General features: G+C 40.1%; 1 protein-coding gene across 10 annotated transcripts in view; it reads right to left on the bottom strand.

Moving 5' to 3' along the window:
• TLE1 (TLE family member 1, transcriptional corepressor) overlaps nt 1-13,712 on the bottom strand; it is a 76,300-nt gene that overhangs the window by 36,194 nt on the left and 26,394 nt on the right. For 4 of the 10 annotated variants that reach the window (XM_075079552.1, XM_075079545.1, XM_075079547.1 and 1 more), the window contains exon 7: nt 6,596-6,685. The exons of the other annotated variants lie outside the window; for them this stretch is intronic. In XM_075079552.1, coding sequence (XP_074935653.1) covers nt 6,596-6,685 — 90 coding nt within the window. The remainder of the gene's footprint in view (nt 1-6,595; nt 6,686-13,712) is intronic. 10 annotated transcript variants of the gene reach the window in all.

Below are 13,712 nucleotides of genomic sequence, written 5' to 3'. Positions count from 1 at the left end.
GCCTGCTCTGTCACCTTTTAAGAGCTTAGCAGCAGTGAGATATAAAACGGAATAAGTTGGCAGCAATATCATGGTCTACTAGGCATGTTCATTAGCAGTTAATTAAAAACTAGACACCTGCCATAAGAAATGTGCTCAAAAAAGGATGAGTAACAGGTCTGTCTTACTACCAATTATTATCATTACTTGCAGAGCAAGGGCTGTGTCCACTTTCAGAGGGAAGTGGGAAGTCAGAGAAGGGTGCAATGATGTGTACATAACTCACTGCACTGAGATAATTAGCCATAGCACTGATTTTAAAAGCATCAGTAGTTCACCCACCATTTTGTTGCAAAACAGAAGTTCTTCATACTTGCAAAGGGAGAAAAGAAACCGCAAATTCAGTTTACTGTAGTGTCCAGATGTATGTTTTATTGCCTCAAATTTCTTTTCCCAATATCCCCATAATCAGAGCACAAAGATGCAAAAATCAACATATGGAAAACACTGAACTTGCTTCTCTGAGAAAGCACCCCCCAACAACTGTAAAGGCAGTACCGTTTTTCACCTCTAACATCCTAGGCCAGTTCCAGCTATAAAGAGTTCTAACTATGACTTAGAACTTGGAATTAATTTTCAGTCTCTGCCAGAGACTTCCAGAGACAGAGTTAGTAAGTCTCTGTGAAACAGAATTCCTAAACACATGAACAATGACACATCTGCTTTAGATTCCTTGCTTATCAAGATGAAGCACAAGCTCCTACAATCCTACTTTCTACCTTGACGTAGCTCTGTTCAGGTCACAAACACCTATGGCTTACTTAAAAATTTAGTTCTGAATTCCTAGCATTAAATTAAAAGTGTTCTTCTGTTCTTAAACAGATGTGTGATGTACTATTCAGCATCGACTGAAAAGCACTGAATTAAAAATTCAGATGCGATTGTACATGAACAGTGGGAAAAAAGGTTATACCTGGTCCCAAACTAAAATAACTGCCTTCTCTTATGCCCTTCTAAATAAACACCTGAGTGGAAAAAGTTTTCAAAACCTTATCAGCACCAACACATTCCCTTAAGCTACGTAGAGGTGTTCTAAAAAAATATCTGGCAAGCACAAAAGTAATTTAGAGACCTAAAATGTAGAAGACACTATTTCATGTCAACTTCTGTAAAACTGAAGAAATGTGATTTTTTTTAGACTCAAGCAGGCAGAAATACATGAAAGAAAATCATGTATTACTCTCTTCAATTTCATTGCCATATTCTCTGCCTTCCCGAAGGGAAATCCTCAGGTTTTGATTTGCTTGCTTAAGTAGCAGAAAGAAGTGAGAGCCTGTATCAAAAGTCTACGCCCAGTGAACATGAGGCCCACAGTCTGAGCACTGTCTACAGCTAGCTAACTAAGCAATGACCTTCTCCTCACTGTTCAGAAATATTCTTAAAACCAGCATTGCAAACGTAACCTTCCAAAAAAGGAAAGAATCAAGATTATGCTCCTGTATGATTCAGTCTTCTCCCTCATTCTAAAAAAAAAACCCAAAACCCAGCACACACCACCCGCACTACCAACAGTCAAATCTAGCAGGAGTAAATCCATTAGAGAGTTGAAAACATTAATTAATACCTGCATTTAAGTTTCTGGATGTACTTTCAAAAGAGTATTTCAGCAATAGGGAAGAACATATCGCAGGATAACAAACAATGTCTCTTAAGAATAGATCCACATTCTTCTACAATGGAGTGAATGCATCAGTGTAGAAGGGAAAAGCTACATATACCATGCACCTAGAGTTCTGCAAGGCCTTTGATAGAGTCCCTCACAACATTCTTGCCACTCAATTGCAAAGATTTCTGCGATGATGGATGGATTGTTAAGACAGATGAGGAACTGGCTGGATGACCACATCTGAAGAGTCAATGAGAATCAATCCAGAATCAATGACTCAACATCCCTGTGGAAACCAGTAGCTATGGACCTGTGAGGGACACCACTAATGGGACCAACACTATTCAGTATCTTCATCAATGACATAACTAGTGGGATTGAGTCCACCCTCAGCAAGCTTGCAGATGACAGCAAGCTCAATGATGCAGTTGATTCACTTGAGGGAAGGGATGCCATCCAGATGGACCCTGACAGGCCTGAGAAACGGGCCCATGCAAACCTCATGAGGTTCAATAAGGCCATGTGCAAGGTCCTGCACCTGGGCTGGGCAATCCCCAGTATCAGTACAGAATGGGAGATGAATAGATTGAGAGCAGCTAAGGAGGACTTAAGGATACCAGTGGATAAAAAACTTGGACATGTACTAGCAATATGCATTTGCAACTCAGAAAGCCACTCGTATCCTGGGCTGCATCAAAAGAGTGGCCAGCAGGTTGAGGGAGGTGATGCTGCCCCCCTACTCTGCTGTCATGAGACCCCCATCTGCATCCAGTTCTGGGGTCCACAAGTGCAACAAAAACATGGACCTGTTAGAGCAGTTCCAGAGGAGGACCACAAAAATTATAAGAAAGGACTATAACACCTCTCCTATGAAAGGCTGAGAGAGTTGAGGTTGTTCAGTCTGGAAAAGAGAAGGCTCCAGGGACACCTTACCACAGCCTTTCAATACATGAAGTGGGCATATAAGAAAGATGGAAAGAGACCTTTTTACCAGGGCCTGTAGTGACAGGAGAAGGGGCAGTTTTAAACTGAAAGAGGCTGGGTTTAGATTGGAAATAAGGAAGACATTTTAAGATGCAGGTGGTGAGACACAAAAACAGGCTGCCCAGAGAAGCTGAGCGCCCCATCACTGAAGTGTTCAAGGTGAGGTTAGGCAGGGCTTTCTGCAACCTTATGTAGTGAAAGATGTCCCCACCCATAGCAGGGGGATTGGACTTGATCTTTGAAGGTCTCTTCCACTCCAAACCGTTCTATCATTCCATGATAGGTGAACAGACTGATATATAAGCTACCCAGTATGGCTTGCTTACTACTCCATTTTCAAGTTTTGCTTCAGCAGCAGCAGCTGTGTTTCCTCTTCATTGCTTTTACATATTTCATTTTCATTGGTAGCATCACCATTAGACTAACTAATAACAAAATGTATTAACAGTCCCTGCAAGTCACTTCCTTCAGACCTATTTGAATCCTAATCTTTAGTACCATAGCAGCAATCTGCAAAACTAAGCTCCAAGTTTGCTTTCTTTTACTGATGACACAAAACTGGGAGGAGTGGCTGATAACCAGATGGTTGTGTTACCATTCACAGGAACCTCAACAGGCTGGAAAAAATGGTCTGACAGGAAGCTCATGAAGTTCAACACGGTAAGTGCAAAGTCCTGCACCAGGAGGAACAATCCCGTGCACCAATATGTGCTGGGGGGCACCCAGCTGGAAAGCAGCTTTACAGAAAAGGACCTAGGAGTCCTTGCAGACAAAGTTGAACATGAGCCAGCAATGTACCCTTACGGCAAAGAAGGTAAACGACAGTCTGGGCTGCATTAGACAAAGTGTTGCCAGCAGATCCAGGGAGGTGATCCTTCCCCTCTACTCATCACCGCTGAGGCCACACCTGGAATACTGTGTCCAGTTGTGGGATTCCCAATAAAAGAGAGACATGAACATACAGGAGAGCACCCAACAATAGTAGAGAAGGCTAAGCAATCCCAGCTTTCTCAGCTTGTCCTCATATGCGAGATGCTCTAGTCCTTTAACCATCTTTGTGGTCCATCATTGGATGGTCTAATGGCAGGGCAAGAGGCAACAGGGAGGTTCTTCCTGAACATCACAAAACACTTTCTACTGTAATGGTGACCGAGCACTAGCACAGGTTGCCCAGGGAGGTTGTGGAGTCTCCATCCTTGTAGACAGCCTTGTAGATGTTGTCCTGCACAACTGGCTCTAGGTTGTCCTGCTTGAGTGGGGGCACAAACCAGATAAACTCCAGGGTTCCCTTCTAACCTCAGGCATTCTATGATTCTGCAATTCTTATTTCCTACTGTTTCCTCCTGTTTAAACATGTTTTAGAAAAATAAGTCAGCTACTACTATCATTGCTTAATTTTCTACCTAATTCCTTTGAAACATCTGTGTTTATTTTGGTTCATTCGGTTTCCTTCCTTCCCTTTCTTCTAAATGCTCAGATTTTATTCAGACAGATAGGAAACTACACTATACTACAGTAAACAAACTTGAAACTGCCCCTCACTGCACCTCCAACTGGTGAGCCGAGAACGGAGTCTTTGTGTAGTTTGAAAACTATCCATTATGTGAACAAGCCACAGTGCCTAGGGTGCAGGAAGAGAATGTTCCTTCAGAACAAAGGATCAGTGTCTTCAGCAAGCCTTTTCCATCCATAAACCACGTGAAATGTCATTGTACTACAGAGATTTAAGTCCACAGACAGTGCTGGCTGAAGTTTGATCTTTGTTATTATTTTCTGCTGTGGGAATCTGCTTTAAACTAATGTTAAATTTCTGAAGAGAAGGCTGTTCAAAGTTTTTAACAGTTCCTGTTTCCACTTGTTCAAACAACACAAACCACACTACTAAGTCTCAATTGTCCATCAGTTGTTTTGAAGCAGTAAGGAGTTGCATAAATTGCCTCACAAAAAACAGAAAACTGATGCTATACTAGGAAAAAGGCAGCTTCCCCCCTTACACACTCTGCAAGCAGTTTTTCTCACATATTAACTTCATCCCTAAGGTAACTGAAATACAGCTGAGAAGTTGTATTTCATTGCTCCATTGATATATAGCTATATCATAAATGATCGTATGATTATATTACATAATTATTACACACTTATAAGAACACTAAAACTAAGCCCTTCTGCCACCTTATCTATTAAAAAAATATCAGATACAAGACCCTCAGCATGTCCATGGTACTCCATGAAGCTACTGCAAAACTACATGAAGTTTATGGTTCTCAAATCTGTTTTCCCTTCTTAACTCCTTTTCTACTTGGTCACTTGATTACTTCCTCCCTGTGTTATTTCCCTCTTTTTCAGAATTCACCTTCAGTTCTCTGCTATGGGATCTTCCTTTAGGAATCAAGTCTTGTCTCCTCTTTGTTCTTAAGAAAACTCAAAATAGGAAAAGTAATGCTGATTTCAACTGGCTCATGAAGATTAAAAAGAACACTTCACGCTTTTGTGCTCTCGCTAAGCTTTTACACTGATGCATACCTGTTTCACTGTAAAATGTATTTCTTCTACAGACTCATGCTACACAGTTTGGCCACAGAACACTAAACCTGGCCAGCTCTAGAGTCTGGGTTTTTTTTAATCTCTAGTGCAAGGAGAAAACTACATTCTTTAATCTTGCTAAAGCAAGGAAAGAGAATAAACATCTAGAAGCATAATTCCCCATATACTTGCTCTATAAGGCTAGAAGTTCTTCTACAGTCTATCTAAATACCAGTTGCAGTCATGAAGCTGCCACTTCTCTGAAACAAAAATATATATTTATTGATTCACAGTGTAGCTCACGAGAAAAATTATTCCATAGAAAAATTACAACACAAGAAGAGAACACATTCTAATGTGGAGCTAAACCACTGGTGTACATGGGTCACCTCCAGAGAGCCCAGAGAAGGCAACTGAGAGAGCCGACAAGGGTCAAAGCAGTTATACCAAAGCCTGCATCTACCTAGCAAAACTCTAAATTTAATTTTTCACTACTAACACAGGAAAATTTGAGGTCTTAAAATCCTATGACATAAATACTAGCTATATTCTTGTATTTTAGAATACGTTCTGTATTTCATGAGGATTTTTTTTTAATGAGGAAAATTAAGTCTCAACACAAGAAAGGCTTGGGTTGCTATAAATTTGAATTACAAAGCCAGCACCAGCCTTCCTACAAGTACAGACAGTATTTGTGTTGAACCACAAGATTCCATTTTAAATTTTAATACTGTAGTTAGCTTTACATCCCTACAACTGAGAAACAGGTCTTCAATGCTCTCCAATATAATGTAAATAGCAAACCTAAAAATAATTTCCAAGGGTAGCTTATTAACCATTGATTAGCTCCCACATCACCATTATAGATTGCAGACACATAGACTGCAAGGGAGAAAGAATCACTCTATCTTTTCCTTAGCACTATACTGAGCAGCAAGTCTAATCTTTGCTGTGTAGTTCTGTCTCACTTTAAACAGCTAGGTTACTTTGCCCTTCCTTCTGGCATTTTGAAGGGCAAGCCCAGGCACACCAGGATTAGAGAGAAAAAGAGATATTACACTTCAGGGCTCTTCAAAAAGATCACACTTGTGAACAGTAATGACAAATGTGGGTGACCCCACCCAAATGATTTGTCACCACACCCAGTGAATAAGCACATCTGTTTTTCTGCTGAAGTGATCAGCAATTAACTATTTAACAAAAGTTTAGTGATAATTATTAAATGGCAAGATTTTTAACATCCCATTGACATAGGGGGAATAATTATATAGTGCTGCCAGCACGACTGGCACTTCCAGAAGAGCTAGATCTGCGCTAGCAGCCTAGCTACACTCTGGAGCCTCTGCAGATCATCCCACACCAGCAGAGCCCTGCAGTGAGGATGAAGGATATTGCCAGCAGATGTAATTCTTCCAGCTCAGCGACATCTTCTCCCCAAGGTACCTTAGCGCTCCACTGGTGTGGCTGCATCCACATAAGGGCTTTTGCCAACAGAGAAGAAGGATTTTCTTCCCTCCTCCATGCTTTTAGGCACTGTAAATCAAAGTAAAACTTAGTAGCTTATACCAAGTGCAGATCCATTGAAGTACGGCTAGTTATCGTATCAGCAGCTATGCTGGCAACACAACAAGCAACCCACAAACTAAAGAAGCCCTCTTGCTAGCATAATCTTGTATGTGTATACACACCCATATAATATTTTATATATCATATATACACAGTGATCTATTTTATGTATCTTAATATAGTCTCATTAATATATTGTTATATAATATATATAATATACTATACATTATATATTATACATACTATTCTGTATATATTACACATATAGATCACTTATACTTTCATTTGTCATTATACCATTTCTTCTGTGTATTTGTATATATAGCTTTTTCATTGATAGCTGTTCTTCTAGAAATATGTATTACAGGGCTGGCTTAAGAACAGTTCCTGTCTCAAACAGTTTATAGCAAAAAAAGGAAAAAAATAAAGAAGTTGAAGAGCAAGTTCTAAGTGTCCTTGTATTAATAATGGTATTTTTTTTTCCTTAGGTTAAATAAGTAGAGGTTCTTTTCTCATAGGCTAAATTCTGAAGAAATAAGGGACAAACAGCAAAGCTGAAGTCACATTGGAGGAAAAAGCCTCTACAACAACAGAGGAACATGAGAAGCCTTTAAAAAGGGCAGACGCCACAGGGCAGGATGGAGTGGAGGGGTAGTCAGAGCAAAAAACGGAAAAAAACCTATCCTTGTCCGGGAAAGCATGTCTTCACCAAAGGACTTCTCACACTCTAAAAGAATGTAACAAATTCAAAAGCACGTTCTAAAAACTACAGAAAATGACCTTAAATTCTCTTGGTCCAAGGCAAAGGCTGGTTTTCTGAAACCAGTTACATTTTTCTGATCACTGTCAGTGTAAGTCACTTTGCAACCAAAGCTTTTCTTTAGACAAGCACATACTGCTTTCTCTGAAAATTCAGATGCAAGCCTTAAGTCTCTAAAATTACGCTGTCAGCACACACTGTCTCTGGTTTGCAGAAACTGCCAGCGCATTTTTTCTTCTGGGGCAACCATAAACTCCTGCTATTACTCACCTTCTAACCTCAAATCTACATATTTGCCTTTTTAGCTACTGTTAGCATGCCGCTACCATATAATCACATTTCAAAAGCATGTTCCTGCTGCCACAGCAGCCAAAACCAACTAGTTCAAGCATGCACCAATTTGGAAATGACTTAAAGATATTACTCTACAGGGTTTTATTACTGATATGTGATTATCTTAAAAAGTATTTATTTTCCCTCCGAAGCTCTTTTAGTCTCCAGAAACTTAAATCTTGCTGAACATTAAGACAGTAACGATGGAGTAGAAACTCTTTTTGGTAAATTAAAATCCAGAAGTTAAATATAGTATTTTAAAATATACTTATCACCCTTTTGTCCCAGCAACTACTAACAAAAAACTAAAAATATGAGGGTCATGAGAAAAGCATTACACTGATATTTAACAAATGACAATCACTTCTGAACATGGGTTTGAGCAATCTACTTTTGCTAATCCTTGCTTTTACTACCTCAGTACTACCGCTTCTAAGTATTCAATTTAAAGAGCTACAGATACCCAGCACTTTTAAAAACACTACTGGATGTTCTCAGGGAATTAGGTGTTATACATGAAAGCAGCCTTGTTAGTTCAGCAACTACTTCAAAAAAAAGAAAGAAAAATTAATGCAGTTACCAGATAACAGGAATCCTGAAGTTGACACAAACTCTTCACTGTAATGAAGAGTTACGGCAAACTGCTGTACAAACTGTGTCTTTGACACCCTTTAGTATTTCCTAAAGTTACCCTAAATGCCTATGGTAGTCTTGCTCTATACAGGAACAAGGAAAGCAAGCTTCTCTCCCTTCTCTTCCAGTCCTCCTCCAGAGACAACAGTTTGCTTGCTGTTCCCCCATGAAAAGTAGGTTGCTGTTTTCTTGCACATTTCCAATGTTCTTCCTCCAGCCCCTCTGTACCTTCCTACTCCCACTGACTCCATCTTTGTCACAGTCACCCAGTTACAGGCATATTTTACCTGTGATACCCACACCACTCCCATCAGCACACTGCATTAGTTCACTTCAGTGTATCAGTGTTCTCAAAACTAGACCTTAGTTCCTTTCAGTTTGTATGCTTCATTCTTTGCACCTCTCCTACTACAAAGCAGTCCAACTTACAGCCCTACAATATTCAACGTGTAAACTCTCAACACCTTTCTCTATTCCTACACACGTTGCAGAGCAACTCCATGACCACGCTCTGCTTCATCCTTACTCAACTAACTTTAGATTTGACTTTTGAATCACAGAACCATAGAATGCCCCGAGTTGGAAGGGACCCACAAGGATCATCTAGTCCAACTCCTGTCCCTGCATAGGACAACCCCAATTTACACCTTATCTCTGAGGGTGTTGTCCAAGTGCTTCTTGAATAGCGTCAGGCTTGGTGCCATGACCACCTCCCTGGGGAGCCTGTTCTAGTACTCCACCACCCTCCAGATGAAGAACCTTTTCCTAATATCCAACCTAAACCTCCCCAGCACATCTTCCTGCCATTCCCTCGGGTCGTATCATCAGTCACCAGAGAGAAGACATCAGCGCCTGCCCCTTCTGCCCTTGTGAGGAAGCTGTACACTGTGATGACGTTTCCTCTCAGACTCCTCCTCTCCAGGGTAAACAAACCAAGTGACTTTAGCCACTCCTCATATGTTTTCTCCTCTAAACCCTCCACTAACATCATGGCCCTCCTCTGGACACTCTTCTAGTAGCTTTATATCCTTAATGTACTGTGGCACCCACAACTGCACACAGTACTTGAGGTGAGGTCGCACCAGCGCAGAGCAGAGCGGGACAATCCCTCCCTGACCGGCTGCAATACAGTGTTTGATGCACCCCACGGCACAGTTGGCCCTCTTGGCTGCCAGGGCACACTATTGGTTCATGTTCAGCTTGGCATCAGTCAGAGCCGCCAGGTCCTGCACAGCTGCTCTCCAGCCTCTCGTTCCCCAGCCTGAATGTACATCCAGGGTTGCCATGCCCCAGTTGTAAAATCCAGAATTTGCCCTTGTTAAGCTTCATACGGTTGGTGATTGTCCAACTCTCCAGTCTGTCCAGATCCCTCTGCAGGGCCTCTTTGCCCTCAAGAGCATCAACTTTATCTCATGTGCAGTCCCCAGCTGACTTTCTCTTTTGTCTGGTCCAACCGATTCATTCTTCCCATCCAACTCCTTCCTCCTCCAAACCTACCATATCTCAGACTTCTTGCAAGAGAAGCGCTGAAGGTCACATCACATTTTTATCTCAGCCTACTGATTCCACCTACACCAATTCTCCCACTTGTCTCGTTTCAAGTATGAACACAAAGCAGACATTTGTAAGAAAGAAGGAGGTATGCTCACCCATTTAGTTTGTCTCCTCTTACTTCCTTCATAACTTAGGGAAAAAGTGGATAATATCCACAAAAACTATCTTCAAACATGGAAAGCTATTCTGCCTGCATGTGCTTTAATTAAAAGGTGCTCTGAATCACTCTCAAAAGGATTACTTCCTCTACTCTGGGATTAAATAACCCATCCTTCTTTACCAATGACGTTACATATATACATACACACACACATATATATACACACATATAAAAATGTATATATATAAATATATATTAAAAAATGTAAAAAATATGCCCCTTTGCCTCAACCACCTTCAAAACCCTAACCCACAGTTTGTCCTTCTGGTAGCCCTTCCACTTCCTCTTTGAAGCTCACTGTGCACACCTTCTGTAAATCCTTGCCTTGATCTGTACTCTTCCAGAATTGACACAACTTTACTCCTTTCCATTCTACTGAAACTATTCCTTCCAAACCAGTCTGTCTACCAGAATCACTTGGAGCCAAGTTCACAAAAAGATGGAATCATCTCTTCTAGCATATCAGTCTCTGCTTCTATCTAACTAACCCTTCCTGAAACCACATTCTCCATAGACTTTTCTGGTCTTTTGTTTACTATTGCCACATATGCAGGTTTTTCTTATCTTACCAGTCATCCCTGCAACTATCTCCTGCTGCAAAACAGACCAACTTGCAGCTCTACACCATTCAACATGTACATCCCGTATCCCCAGCATCTGCTCAAGTAGACAGAATTCTAGCAAGTGGTACCAACTCACTGTTGGTACCTCACATGCTCATCTCATCAGAATCTACCTTTTCTCTGCATTCACAGTTGCAGCTGCATATCTTCAGGTTTGAGCTCTAGCTAAGCACAGGTTTTTTTTCCAACCGTCTCCCTTTCACTCCTTTCTTGAAAGCTGTTTAGCTTCACAAATTTGTAACCATACACTTAGTCTCACCTTTGACTTAGAAATTAGAGCTAGATGAGAGAGCTGCCTAAAGATGTTTTGGTTTTCTTTTTGGACAAGATCCAAGATGCAGCTTTTTCTAACCACCCACACATGAATCCTTGCAATATAAGGGAGGTCTGGCCTGCAACTCAAGTTTGACTTTGGAACACAATTTTCCCCTCTTCAGAATGTCCAAGAATATCTTCTCCAGGAAATTACTGTTTCATTTAGACACTACCCTCCCTCTGTATTGCTGCTTCAAGGTCCTCCATTTCCCCATCAGTCCAGAGTGCATGGAGTGTGTGTGTGGGTCAGGGGCTGAAGCATCAAGTGGAAACCAAGTTTGGTTAACACGATCTATTCATTCAAATTTTACACACCTTCTCCCAGGTCTTCAGTTGTGACTAGGACAAACTACAAACACACATCAGTAATGCTTTCTTATTTTTTCCTCAAAACTTAGTGGCACTAACTAAGAATCTGACCACTGTTTGAGGACTGGTATATTTTGACAATACCAGTTGTCACACTGACAAATATCTTCTTCCTCTGCTACCTATTTTAAACTTAGTTTACAAGCCCGGGGCCTTTGTATTCTAAGAGCACCTACCATGACAGAATCCTAGCACGTAATTAAGGTTACTGCATATTTTATAATAGCAAAATATAAGTAATAACCCAGGATGTTGCCACACAATAGAGTTCCTATTGCCAGTGTCTATTAATTTAGACTTGGGGTTAGCTCGTTTATGTTAAAAGTGAGGACAGAGTCTTGTGCTTACTAGATCTCATTTTATTTAATTTAAAAGAACTAGGCAATTTTCCCTCCCTCAGCACATAATGCAGATCATGGCTGAGGAGGATCTAAAGTAATGCTACAGCTGCTTAGCTCTTTCCTTGCACTAAGTTCTGCATTCATTTCTGCTCTAGTCTGTATTTCTATTTTATAATGAAACATACAGCCTAGTTATTTATAGGCTTTCTAGGGATTAACTACACACTCATAAGAATAAACCCTCAAGAGGTTAACCTCATCCTCTTAAGCTTCACACACTACAATCCCAGAGATAGCTGGCAACCACAGCCAACAGAGAAAAAAAAATAATCCCACATCTTGCTAATCCTTTAGCCAATCACCTCATGCAACAGTGGAGAGGCCTCTCAGAGGCCTACAACTCAATCTGTCTCAAGAGTACCGTCAGTCCAAAAGACACGTATTTCACAGAACCATCAGCAACCCACCTCAAAAGGCAAAATAAGATATACCTGGCTACTCAGTGGTACACTGAAATTGTGCATCTAAATGCAATGCTAAGAGATTCCAGTTTTCTGCTTATATTTCCCATTCAGATATTTGCGTATTCTACTCAAAACTACCTAGTTTATTAATTTGAAAATAAATCTAAAAAATTTCACATTGTTTACATGTAGACAGACCAATTTAACTGTCCCTTATACTTCCTAGCATGAACTTTGAGTACTTTTGATTTTACAGCCACATCATATCTCAAAAACAAACAAAAAGAAACACCTTTAAGTTAAACCATGATAATCTAATTCTTTCATACCATGATCTGGATTCTTCATTAACCCCGAATGTGGACACTGCCTGTAGCTGCAGCAGTGCCAGAGTTAACAGGTGCACTTGTCTTAAGTCAAAGGTTTATGTTTCATTTATTATTTATCTAGAAAAATTGCTACTTCATTCAACTTTTATATAACAAATATTAAATGGTGTCATTCAAAAAACTTGGCAAAGAGGTTGTTTAGCCACACTGCTACCCTGTAGGCTGGAAGTTAAAGCCTTCAAGAACATGTGGGAAAAGTATAAGGCCAGAGGTATGTTAATAACTAAATATCATTCACAGTTTTCCTGAAGTATGAATTTTTAATCAACACAGAGGATTAGCACTGCTTACAAGCTCACTGAGTCCAACTATATTACTTTTGGTTTTTGTTTTTTTTAACGTGTCAATTCATTCATTCTCTTTTGTACATAACTAATATACAGCAGTTCCGAAGGCTGGCTTTTAACTTTGTAGGCAAATTCTCTGAAAAATCTCTGTCTCGTAAGACTACAAGTCCCTGTCCTCACAGTCTGTCCTCTAATAGGCTTCCATCTTTTCAACTGGAAATAGAAAAATGTATAAAATAAAAAGGTAGTTCAAAAAAGTTGTTCCCAATAATTAAAGGCTTTGTTCCCTTCCAGAATTCACATATGGCCCAGTAGCAACAGGAATTGCTCTAACTCAGGCAAGCCAACTGGGAAACTCTTGGATTGTCTTGTGTCAGGGAACTATGGCCCATAAAGAGGGAAAGGAGGGAGAAGAAAAAAGTGCAACCTCAACAAAAATGCAGATTTTATCTAATCAAGTGAAACTATACCAGTGAACATCAGCTAGCAAAAGTAAACTTTCCTCCTATCCTCAAAATTTATACAATATACTTTATATACAATATAAAGTATATTGTATATAAAGTATCCTCAGCAGTATGACGCCAGAGGCTACTCGATTGCATCTTCTACTGTTACAGATTGTTCCAGCCTATTTGCATTCTGAAAAGAATTTTGTGATCTTTCATGCTCATAATAGATGTCTAAACCGTTAAATTACTATTTCTTTTCTTATCTTTAAAGATGATGCACTTTAACAGCATGGCCCTTCCATTGTTCTTTACAC

Source organism: Phalacrocorax aristotelis, chromosome Z, assembly GCF_949628215.1.
Source record: "Phalacrocorax aristotelis chromosome Z, bGulAri2.1, whole genome shotgun sequence".
Lineage (NCBI taxonomy): Eukaryota > Metazoa > Chordata > Aves > Suliformes > Phalacrocoracidae > Phalacrocorax > Phalacrocorax aristotelis.
Note: the sequence above shows the minus strand (reverse complement) of the source record. Positions and strands in the feature narration are given on the sequence as shown.